The sequence below is a fragment of the Nyctereutes procyonoides genome, unplaced genomic scaffold (assembly GCF_905146905.1).
Source record: "Nyctereutes procyonoides isolate TBG_1078 unplaced genomic scaffold, NYPRO_anot_genome, whole genome shotgun sequence".
NCBI lineage: Eukaryota > Metazoa > Chordata > Mammalia > Carnivora > Canidae > Nyctereutes > Nyctereutes procyonoides.
Window position 1 is genome coordinate 53,105 of NW_026575031.1, and position 12,179 is coordinate 65,283.

The 12,179-nt window shown below is 37.0% G+C and overlaps 1 protein-coding gene across 1 annotated transcript; it reads left to right on the forward strand.

Moving 5' to 3' along the window:
* The first annotated feature begins 1,354 nt into the window (after positions 1–1,354).
* Positions 1,355–2,293, forward strand: LOC129504255 (olfactory receptor 4F6-like). The gene has a single exon (XM_055316874.1). It carries the CDS (start codon positions 1,355–1,357, stop codon positions 2,291–2,293), a length of 939 nt encoding a protein of 312 aa, XP_055172849.1.
* Positions 2,294–12,179: the final 9,886 nt, after the last annotated feature.

Here is a 12,179-nt window from a genome sequence, read left to right on the forward strand (position 1 = left end):
TTTATTTATTTATTTATTTATTTTTTAAAAGATTTTATTTATTTATTTATGAGAGACAGGCAGAGAGAGGCAGAGACACAGACTCCATGCAGGGAGCCTGACCTGGGACTCCATCCCGGGTCTCCAGGATCATGCTCTGGGCCGAAGGCAGTGCTAAACCGCTGAGCCACCCAAGCTGCCCTGGTTTTGCTTGTAATGTCTTGGTTACTTTCAACTATTTCCTCTTCATTTGTTAATGAAGGAAGTTAAGAATGAAGTTTTCCATGGTGCCTAGGTGGCTCAGTCTGTTAATTGTCCAACTCTTGATTTCAGCTCAGGTCATGGTGTTATGGTTGTGAGATTGAGCCCTGTTTTGGGCTCCATACTGGGCATAAACTTTGCTTAAGACTCTCTCCCTCTCTGTCTGATCCTCCCCCCTCCATCTATAAAAAAAAGAATGAATTTTCCATCTTAATGTCTAAGTATTTACATGTTTCTTTTGTTTTTTAACATTTAGATATTCATTAAAAATTCCCTTGAGTTCATGTTTAAAGGCAAAGACCTGCATTTTTTCCATGTTTCATTCATTGTGCCAACACTGTTGACTGAATAGTTCACCTTGTCCACACTGGTATGAAATGATTCTTCAGTAATCTGAGAGATCACTAAGTTTTCTTTAGGCTTTCCATTCAGTTCTTTGCATTGCAGCTTTGGTGACTATTTGACAGCAGAAATATATCAAGCTACTCCTTAAAATCCTTAATAATTTTCTATTGCTCTTAGGATATAAGGCAAAGTTCAATTCGTGTATACAAATTTCCATCCTGTCTGGCCTATTACTACAGCCTGATTTCAGTTGTTCATCCTCTTGCCCTCCTAACCTTCCTGTCTCATGATATTTGCACAAGGCATTTCCATAGTCTGGATTCTACTTTTTAGTAGTAACAACTCCTTGTTAAGTAGAATCTGAGCAATCACCAGTTGAATGAGTCACATTGTTCTTATGGTACACTGTCTTTTCCTTTCAATCTATTATCAGAGTTCTATCTGTATTTAAAACTATTTATTGTCGACAACCACTATTAACCTGTAAACCTCCTGAAGTCAAGATCAGTGTTTTACCTCAAAACCTGACATAGCATGAGGCACATGGTAGATCCTCAATAGGATTATTAGTTATAATATTTATGCATATTAGCTGAATAGATAAATTAACACATGATTTTTATAAAGCACCTTATGACGGTTACTGGAGATTTCTTCTTAAAACCAGACTTAATGAAAGCTCAAATCTGTGTTTTTAAATAATAATTTTTGATAAACTCTTTCTTTGTTATTTTGGTTTTGGTCTTTTAGGTATCACCAGGCAAAGCCAATGTATGAAGCAAATTATTCTGAAGTGTCTCAGTTTGTATTCTTGGGACTTTCTACCTATAGACCAGTGCAGCATTTTCTCCTGGCCTTCTCTACAGTGTTTTATGTAACAATTGTTTTGGGAAACCTCCTTGTAGTCTTTACAGTGACCTTTGATCCTTACTTACATTCCCCTATGTACTTCCTTTTAGCCAATCTTTCATTCATTGACTTGTGTCTTTCCACCTTAACGGTTCCCAAGATGATATCTGACCTTCAATCAGGGCACAGAACCATATCCTTTCAAGGATGTGTCATCCAGATATTTGCCCTTCATGTCCTGGGTGGATCTGAGATGGTGCTGCTCATCTCCATGGCCTTGGATCGATATGTGGCCATATGTAAGCCCCTCCACTACCTGACTATCATGAGCCCGCACATGTGCATTTTGCTTCTGTCTGGTGCTTGGGCTGTTGGCCTCATTCATTCAGTGGCCCAGTTAGCTTTTGTTATCCATTTGCCTTTTTGTGGTCCTAATGAGATAGACAGCTTTTACTGTGACCTTCCTTGGTTCATCAAACTTGCCTGTGCAGACACCTACAGAATGGAGTTCATGGTGACTGCCAACAGTGGGTTCATTTCCATGGGCACCTTCTTCTCGTTGCTTATCTCCTATGTCTTCATTCTGGTCACTGTCTGGAAACGTTCCTCAGGTGGTTTGTCTAAGGCCTTTTCAACTCTGTCAGCGCACATCACTGTGGTGGTTTTGTTCTTTGTACCGTGCATCTTTGTTTACGTGTGGCCATTTCCCTCAGTGCCAGTGGATAAGTTTCTTGCCATTTTGGACTTCTTAATTACACCCATTCTGAATCCTATTATCTACACATTGAGGAACAAAGACATGAAGATGGCACTGAAGAGACTGAGTAGTCAGCTCCTGAGTTTGAGAATGATCTCCTAAATAACTCATGAGAAAACAAGTGATGCCTTCTGAAAGCAAGGCATAAATGTTAAAGGAGTATATGCCATCTTAAGACAATTAATTTTATTTCAGCAGTTCAAAAATCTTGGGTTGTCTATTCCATGTTAATGGACAATAGTGTGATTTTATTATCTATCATCTATCTATCTATCTATCTATCTATCTATCTATCTATCTACTGATCTATCTAAGACTATTTGCAGATTTTAAAATTCCCAATACTGAAAATACATGTTTTGTATGGCTAACATTTTGAATAGTCCATAGAATGTAAAAAGTTTTATGAATTTGTAGTCTCAGTGCTGTATTTGCAGAGCAATGGTGTAAAAATATATTTCTGTGTTACGAGGTTGGAGCATATGCTCATGTAAAGAGAATGATTTGTTCTTATGACTTATTTTTCATAAGTAAAGCAGGCTTGATTCAGGTGTGCTGTTGCTTTTTTCTTTCCATTATTACTAATACTAACATATATACTCTGCTACATAAATATGATTTTTGTTGTAGATTAAATATTATCTGATATTCACATATGCAGAAAACAAAGTAGACAAAATAGTTATAGTTATTAGTAGTTAAGATCATATTTTCATCTGGTTTCTAAGAGGGAAAAGTTATATCTTCTTCTTCTCAACTTTGCTTTTAACTATTACTTTTAAATGTGTGCTGACTTTAGAAAGACGTGAATTAAGCAACATTTATTTAAAAAGAATAGAACTAGGATGGGATTTAGGAAATGTTAAAGAGAAGGAATTCATATGTAGTATCACTCAACCATGGATACAATGCAGTACTGAACACCACTTCATGATCTAGCATTAACACTATGACTTTAGGCTTGCAGGTCTGACAATGCCTTTTGAAGCGTTGGTTTTTGACATTTTATTCTTTTATTTAGATGGAGTTTCCTTCCTTATGTACTTCCTATTGTATTTCTCATTTATAATCTAGAAGTAGATTAAAATGTCTCCTCCTTTCATGTTCGAAAGTAAAAATTATGATAATTTATCTTGTAGCTTTCAGATAAACATTCCTTCTAAGGCTAAACATCTGAAGTCTTTCTAAGAAAAACTCCCCATTTAGAAACTTTCTTGAGAGTTATGTATAAGTATGTAGACATCTTTTTATGAGACAACCTGAAATGTCAGTTTAATTTTTTTTAATTTTATTTATTTATTTATTCACAAGAAACAGAGAGACAGAGAGGTAGAGACACAGGCAGAGGGAGAAGCAGACTCCAAAGAGGGAGCCTGACATGGGACTCGACCCCGGGGTCTCCAGTATCACACCCTGGGCGGAAGGCAACACTAAACTGCTGAGCCACCTGGGCTGCCCTTTTTTTTTTTTTTTTTTAAGATTTTATACTTTTTTGTTAAGATCCGTTTCTCTTGAATCCTGGGCATAAGCTGATAATGATTCTAGCCCTGAAGCAGAGAAAACTATATGAAAATATTCTATGATAAATGAAATGTCATTAAATCTGCAACATATATATATAAGAATATCTGAATCAGGGGGATCCCTGGGTGGCGCAGCGGTTTGGCGCCTGTCTTTGGCCCAGGGCGCGATCCTGGAGATCCAGGATCGAATCCCATGTCGGGCTCCCGGTGCATGGAGCCTGCTTCTCCCTCTGCCTGTGTCTCTGCCTCTCTCTCTCTCTCTCTCTCTCTCTCTCTCTCTCTATCATAAATAAAAAATTAAAAAAGTACATTGTACCTGATAATGAAGATTGTTCCTAATTGCCCACAGTTGGAAATCAATTGAAATCTTTCAACATTTCTAACATAATTTCAGTTTTTTCTCTTATGTAAATACAAAATCAATGAATAGAGGAATTTAGTCTGTAATGAGTGAATTTATACTCCCCTTTTATAAATTTTGGCCAATACAACACTTCCTACTTTCTTTTCTATTTCTTAAAACACTTTCATCACCCAAAATAAACCTCATATCAGTTAGCAGTCACTCCCAATTCTCTTGTCCTCATATCTCATAGCAACCATATATCCACTTTCTGTCTATGGATTTGACTATTTTGGATATTTCATATAAATGGAAGTGGCTTCTTTCACTTAGCATAATGTTTTGAAGGTCATCTATACTGTAGCATGTATCAAAATTTCATTCCTTTTAATGGCTGAATAATATCCCATTATTTGATTGTACCATGTTTTGCTTATCCATTTATCTGTTAACAACATTTAGATTGTCTTTACCTTTTGGGTACTGTGAATATTATTTATATAAACATTTGTGCACTTTTTTTTGTTTGAACACCTGTTTTTAATTCTCTTGAGTGGAACTCCTGAGTCATATAGTAACATTAAGTTTCACATTTTGAGGAATCGTCAAACTTTTCTGCAGTGGCTTTAGCATCCCATATTCATACCAGCAGTGTATGAGCATCCTAATTTCTCTGTAACTTCAATAATTGTTATTTTATTATCTTTTATTATGGCACATTTTTAATTGAAGCTCGATTTTCTAACATATAGAGTAACACCCAAAGCTTATCCCATCAAGTGCCCTCCTCAGTGCCCATCACCCAGTTACCCCATCCCCCACCTGCCTCCCCTTCTGCAACCCTTTGTTCATTTCCCAGAGTTAGGAGTCTCTCATGGCAAATTTATGAGTGTGAAGTAAAATCACATTTTGGTTTGATTTTCATTCCCCCAGTGACTTAATGGGGTTAAGTTTCTTTTCATGCATTTCCTGGTTGGCCACTTGTTCATCTTCTTGAGAGAAATGTAATTTCATCTTTTGTTCATTTTAAAATTCATTTATTTGTGTTTTTATTATTGGGTTTTTAAAATATATTTTTTAAAGATTTATTTATTTATATGAGAGAGAGAACGAGTGGGATAGAGAGAGAGGGAGAATCTTAAGCAGACACCCTGCAGAATGTGGAGGCAGATGAGGGGCTTGATCTCATAACCCTGAGACCATGACCTGAGCCAAAATCAAGATTGGGGTGCATAACCAACTGAGTCACCCAGTTTGATTCCCTTACTGAGTTTTAAGAGTTCTTTATTTTTAGATCTGTATTAGTTTTCTAGGGCTGCCATAACAAATTACCACAATCTTGATGATTTAAAACAAAAATTTAATCTCTTGCAATTTTGGAAGCTACAAATCTAAAATCAATATATTGATAGGGCTATGCTCCCTCCTAAGGCTCTAGGAAAGAATCCTTCCTTTCCACTTTCAGAATTTAGTGACTCCAGGTGTCCCTTGGCTTATGATTGCATAACTTCATCCTTAACTTCCATCTTCACATAGTCTTTTCCTCTATGTTCTTGTCTTTGCCTCTTTGTCTCTTATTAAGAAAAGTTGTTATTAGATTTAGAGACAACCCAGGTTCTCTAAAACATCATCTCAAAACCCTTATTACATTTGCAAAAATTTCCCAAGTAAGGTTAAATTAACAGTTTTAGGATTGTGATACAGTATATAGATGCATCTTTTTGAGGGCCACCATTTAATGGACTACAAGACCCTCATCACAGAAATAATTTACAACTACGTTTTTAAGAAAATATTTTATTTATTTATTTGACAGAGAGAGAGAGAGAGAGCACAAGCAGGGGGAGAAGGAGAAGCAGATGCCCCACTAAGCAGGAAGCCTGACATGTGACTCGATCCCAGGAACCTGGGATCATGACTCCAGCCAAAGGCAGATGCTTACCTGACTGAGCCACCCACGTGCCCCTACAACTACTTTTATTTTCACTCTCTTGAGTGTATCTTTTTAAAAAATATTTATTTATTCATTCATTCATTCATTCATTTGAGATGCAGAGAGAGAGGCAGAGACATAGGCAGAGGGAGAAGCAGGCTCCCTGCAGGGAGTCCGATGTGGGATTCAATCCGGGGAATGGGATCATGCCCTGAGCCGAAGGCAGATGCTCAACTGCTGAGCCACCCAGGCATCCCTTAAATGTATTTTTTGACACACAAATTACTTTTAGTTTGGATGAAGTCCAGTTTATTTTTTTCTTTTTTTGTGTGTGTGTTTTCAGTATCATTTTAAAGAAACCCTTGTCTACAACAAAGAAACAAATAGCAAATTATAAATACATATATTCTCTGGTAATATATATTTCTAGGATTGTATTATTTTTTTTCCATTCATGGCCTGTAGAAACTGAAATTATGAGGAAGAGAGTGGTTTAAGATGTGTTAGAAGACAGAAACTGCATTATGCAGGGCTTCTAGGTCTTGAAAAACATCACATTTTGAATTTAACACTAACAATAATTGATAGCCTTTAGGAGCTTTTGTAGCATGTGCATTTACTGTGTGAAAGACATTGTTAAATGTTTTACAGAAGTTATGCATTTTATTCTTAACATGTTACGAGAATGAGGTGCTGTTTTACAGTAACTGATTTAGAGAAATAATGCTTCTTCTCAAAAATCCTAAAGCCAGTTAATGTGGGGAAACAAAGGCAGAAGAAAATTATTAGATTTCCTTACTACCTATAAAGCCTATTGACAAGTCCTTGAAACAGGCAGACTGACCTTCCTCTAAGGACTCAACTGCCTAGATGTTCATACTTTGCTAAGCCAGAAGCCAATCTTAGCCTGATCTCCAGGATTCTGTAAGTCTACTTTAACATATAAAAATTCCTTTAGAAATTCCCTTTATCTCTAAAACCTCCAAGATTCATACTGGCGATCATCCTCCAAGCATATGATCCACCAATACACATCTGCTGGGTCTCATGACTAAGGTTTTATTAGATGATAATAAATGATCTTTTCCCAACAATACCTAGCCCCTTAAGGTCCTGAAAACCTAGCTTCCAAAATTCCTTAGAGTCTTACACTATCCCTATCTCCCTCCCAACCTGAAAGAATACAATGGGCCACTCCTCAATACCCAGGGCAGCTCTTTCTGCACACAGTCTTTTCTGCACCCTGTGCTTTAATAAAATCACCGCTTTGCACCAAAGACATCTCAAGAATTCTTTCTTGGCCATTGGCTTTGAACCCTAACATATTTTCCTACATCACAGCCACTGACCTCTTTAATAGGTCTGAGTTTCAGGTCCTTCGGGTTCTTCTCTAAGCTTCTAAATTTTACAGTACCAAACTCTCCCCTTTCTTTATTCCTTCAGCCCTGAAGCTGATACTATTTTTCTTCAGTTGCTTTATAAATGATCCTTTAGTCTTTTTAAAAAGTTTATTATTTTTAGTTCTTCAATACCTAGCTAACCATCTTTAAATTTTATTTAGAGAATAAGAATGTCTTTCTTTGTCTCCTAATTCATAAATTTGTAACAGAATTGTCCCAGAAAGCAGATCCTTACGGATGGGGTTTGGGTTGGGAATTGACTTGATATTGTTCTTGGGAATGACCGCAGCCTGAGAGTCTTGTCAATGTGAAATGGCATGCTAGTAACCCCATTACCAGCAGGTAGTGGCATCATGAATAATTGTGTTGACTGTATGGAAGTGCCAAGTGAAGCAAATGGCTATTGTAGTTGACCATTTTGTTACTAATGATGATTATAAGGAGTGTGGAGTATAATGGATTCTTCTGAATACTTGTAGAAAGAAATGACAAACTCAGATTTTCAAAAGTTCATTTGAAGTTATAGTCTGAGAGCTAGAAAAAACATTATGGCTTTTGTAGTTAGAGATGTAATCAAACATATTTCTTTTGTAATTACAAATGTAATCTTGCTGAAATCAGCCACAAAATTTAATTTTGTTGTTTGCAGAATTACAATTTAATTTGTGAAGTTAAGACTATTGCTTAGTAAGAAGTGGAAACATATTTAGAATTAAGCATGCATACAGTTGTACAAACTTCTTATTTCCCTTCTTTGTTCATTAAAGTGCAACTTAAAGCAGTAAAGTATTCAAAGCTTACTGGAGGCGATATCAAAGATCAGCCAACCACCTCCTGTAAGTAAAATACATGGTACTACCTTTAAAAAAAAAAAAAGCCTACCTCTTACATTTTTTTCTAAATAACAAGCATATTATTAGCAACCCTATAGGTTATACAGATGAAAAGAAGTTACAGATGGGCTGCTTGCTTTCCAGGAGTTTAGCAACTTTTTCACTTTTGCTTTTGTTCAAGAGGGATTATTCATATTTTAAGAAGCTCTACAGGAGGCAAGAATAACTCAGAGATTTTTCACAAAGGTAGGAATGATGGGATCCCTGGGTGGCGCAGCGGTTTGGCGCCTGCCTTTGGCCCAGGGCGCGATCCTGGAGACCTGGATCTAAATTCTGCAGTCATGAAGTCTCTTGAGTCCTTCATGCTTTTTTCTAGAGCCACCAGTAGCTGTATAATTGTGCTTCTGAATTGGCTTTCTGACACTGAATTGTAATCCAGATTTTATAACTCTGTGGGAGAGAGGACTGTTTCTGATTCTTTCTTTTGAGGTGAGGTTTTCCTTCTAGTCATTTTGCTCAGTGCAGAGTGGCCAAAAAAAAGTTGTATTGGAGGGATCCCTGGGTGGCACAGCGTTTTGGCGCCTGCCTTTGGCCCAGGGCGAGATCCTGGAGACCTGGGATCGAATCCCACGTCGGGCTCCCAGCGCATGGAGCCTGCTTCTCCCTCTGCCTATGTCTCTGCCTCTCTCTCTCTCTCTCTCTCTCTCTCTCTCTGACTATCATAAATAAATAAAGATTAAAAAAAATATTAAAAAAAAAGGTAGGAATGATAACCTTGAGATTAATAAAATTGAAAAATTAGGAAAAGGAGATAAATGAGTTACTGTTTTAGGAGCATTAAAATATACCAAAACATTTTTCATGCTCTTCTAAATTCAGTGTTGATCCACTAAGATTTTTTAAATAACAATTCTCTTAAAACTGTAAAAGTCTCAACATTTATGTTTTTATAGGAGAAACTTAGACTCACAGAAGTGAGTTCCAAGTTCCTTCTACTACCTTAAGAGGACTTCCTTTTCTCTCAAGTTGTAGTTTTATCTTATTTCCGTAGTAATTGAGTTTTAATAATTTCTCACTGGATATATAACCATTCTTTACTTCTATCTCTATGTTAAAAGTTATCTTAGTATATAATACTCAATCCAATATGACAAACTTTATCCTCTTCAATGGCAAGATCCACTTGAGCCAAGATAGCTGGAAGTTGCTACTATCCAGTAGCCATCAAAGAACAGAGATCTTCCAAAGCAGACATGGTGGCGGTATGTGCATCTTTGTTAAGAAGGCCATAGAAGCTCCTCTGGGAATAGGATGGGAGGAGGAAAACTGTATGGCCTTCTTTAAGATCAGAAGTTACACAAGCCAAACTCACCTCCAAGCAGGTGGACATAGGTGATACAGATACATTCAGATATTTTAAGAATTATTTTAAAGAAGACAGTCACAGAGAATGTGAGACAACTTACTAAACACAAATTTTCTCTAAGACCAGATTGCATTCTCCTCTTCTTTTCTGGTGTATGCTTGAGACGACATCCACAGTTGAGTGGAGACAATATCTAGGGAAGCCCTTTCCCTCAGCCTGACATATATTCACTACTAGAAGGAATCCCTTGGGTGAATATGTTTTATTCTGTATTCTGGGAAGAACAAGAATCATGAAAATAATTTCCATTGGACATCTCTTGGGGAAGCCCTAGTCAAGATTAACTTTTGCATATTCTATAAATCAGAACAAGGAGACAAGAAAAATCACATATAAAGCAGCTATGCATTAAACATTAGTGAAGTTTTACATTATTTTTCATTTAACATATAAGTACTGAGGAGAAACTTATGAGGAGCCATTACCTAGGTCCAGCTCATGGGTCAGCTGGTGGTCTTGTCCTCTCTAATGACCTCCCCTTCCAATACTCTGATTATATTTTTAAAAACTATTTCTCCTTCCAACTCTATCATTTTCTGCTTCATATGTTTTATAACTCTATTATCAGGGACATAAATAATTGTTACTATCTTCTGATTGATTTCTTTCTCAATATGAAATGACATACTTTACCAGTGATAGTAATCTTTGCTCTGAAATATACTTTGATATTAAAATGACCACTGATGATTTATTTTGATTTATGTTCATAGGCATTTATTATTTCCATCCTTTTATTTTTAAATTTTTATTTAATAATAGATTATTTCTTTTTTTTTTTTCGCATGATTTCACTCATATGTAGAATTTATTTTTTTTTATTTTTTTTCTGCTTTTTTTTTTATAAATTAATTTTTATTGGTGTTCAATTTACCAACATACAGAATAACACCCAGTGCTCATCCCGTCAAGTGTACCCCTCAGTGCCCGCCACCCATTCACCCCCACCCCCCACCCTCCTCCCCCTCCACCACCCCTAGTTCATTTCCCAGAGTTAGAAGTCTTTATGTTTTGTCTCCCTTTCTGATATTTCTCACACATTTCTTCTCCCTTCCCTTATATTCCCTTTCGCTATTATTCATATTCCCCAAATGAATGAGAACATACACTGTTTGTCCTTCTCCGGTTACTGTGGCCAAGTTCAAAAAGGGTGTTGCCTGAGTTCTTCTCTGGGATTTTGATGGAATCTTGTCTCACATTTAGATCTTTCATCCATTTTGAGTTTATCTTTGTGTATGGTGCAAGAGAGTGGTCCAGTTTCATTCTTCTGCATGTGGATGTCCAATTTTCCCAGCACCATTTATTGAAGAGACTGTCTTTCTTCTAGTGGATCGTCTTTCCTCCTTTATCGTATATTAGTTGAGCATAAAGTTCAGGGTCCACTTCTGGGTTCTCTGTTCTGTTCCATTGATCTATAATGTCTGTTTTTGTGCCAGTACCACACCGTCTTGATGAACACAGCTTTGTAGTACAACCTGAAATCTGGCATTGTGATGCCCCCAGATATGGTTTTCTTTTTTTAAAATTCCCCTGGCTGTTTGGGGTCTTTTCTGATTCCACACAAATCTTAAAATAATTTGTTCTAAGTCTCTGAAGAAAGTCCATGGTATTTTGATAGGGATTGCATTATACGTGTAAATTGCCCTGGGTAACATTGACATTTTCACAATATTAATTCTGCCAATCCATGAGCATGGAATATTTTTCCATCTCTTTGTGTCTTCCTCAATTTCTTTCAGAAGTGTTCTGTAGTTTTTAGGGTATATTTTGAGAACCATTTGAATGGTAAATGGTTCTCCAATCTTTTATTTTCAGGTTGTAGGTGTCCTTCTGTCTAAAATGAGTCTCTTGTAGACAGCAAATAGATGGGTCCTGTTTTTTTATCCAGTCTGAAACTCTGCGCCTTTTGATGGGGTCATTAAGCCCATTCACGTTCAGAGTTACTTGAACTTCTTCTTAAAGGGGAGTTTTAAGAGTCCCCCTTAAAATTTCTTGCAGAGCTGGTTTGGAGGTCACATATTCTTTCAGTTCCTGCCTGTCTTGGAAGCTCTTTATCTCTCCTTCCATTTTGAATGAGAGCCTTGCTGGATAAAGTATTCTTGGTTGCATGTTCTTCTCATTTAGGACCCTGAATATATCCTGCCAGCCCTTTCTGGCCTGCCAGGTCTCTGTGGAGAGGTCTGCTGTTACCCTAATATTCCTCCCCATGAAAGTCAGGGACTTCTTGTCTCTTGCTGCTTTAAGGATCTTCTCTTTATCTTTGGAATTTGCAAGCTTCACTATTAGATGTCGAGGTGTTGAACGGTTTTTATTGATTTTAGGGGGGGATCTCTCTATTTCCTGGATCTGAATGCCTGTTTCCCTTCCCAGATTGGGAAAGTTTTCAGCTAGGATTTGTTCAAATACATATTCTGGCCCTCTGTCCCTTTCGGCGCCCTCGGGAACCCCAATTAAACGTAGGTTTTTCTTCCTTAGAGTGTCATTTATTTGCCTTAATCTGTCTTCATGGTTCTTTAATTGTTTATCTCTT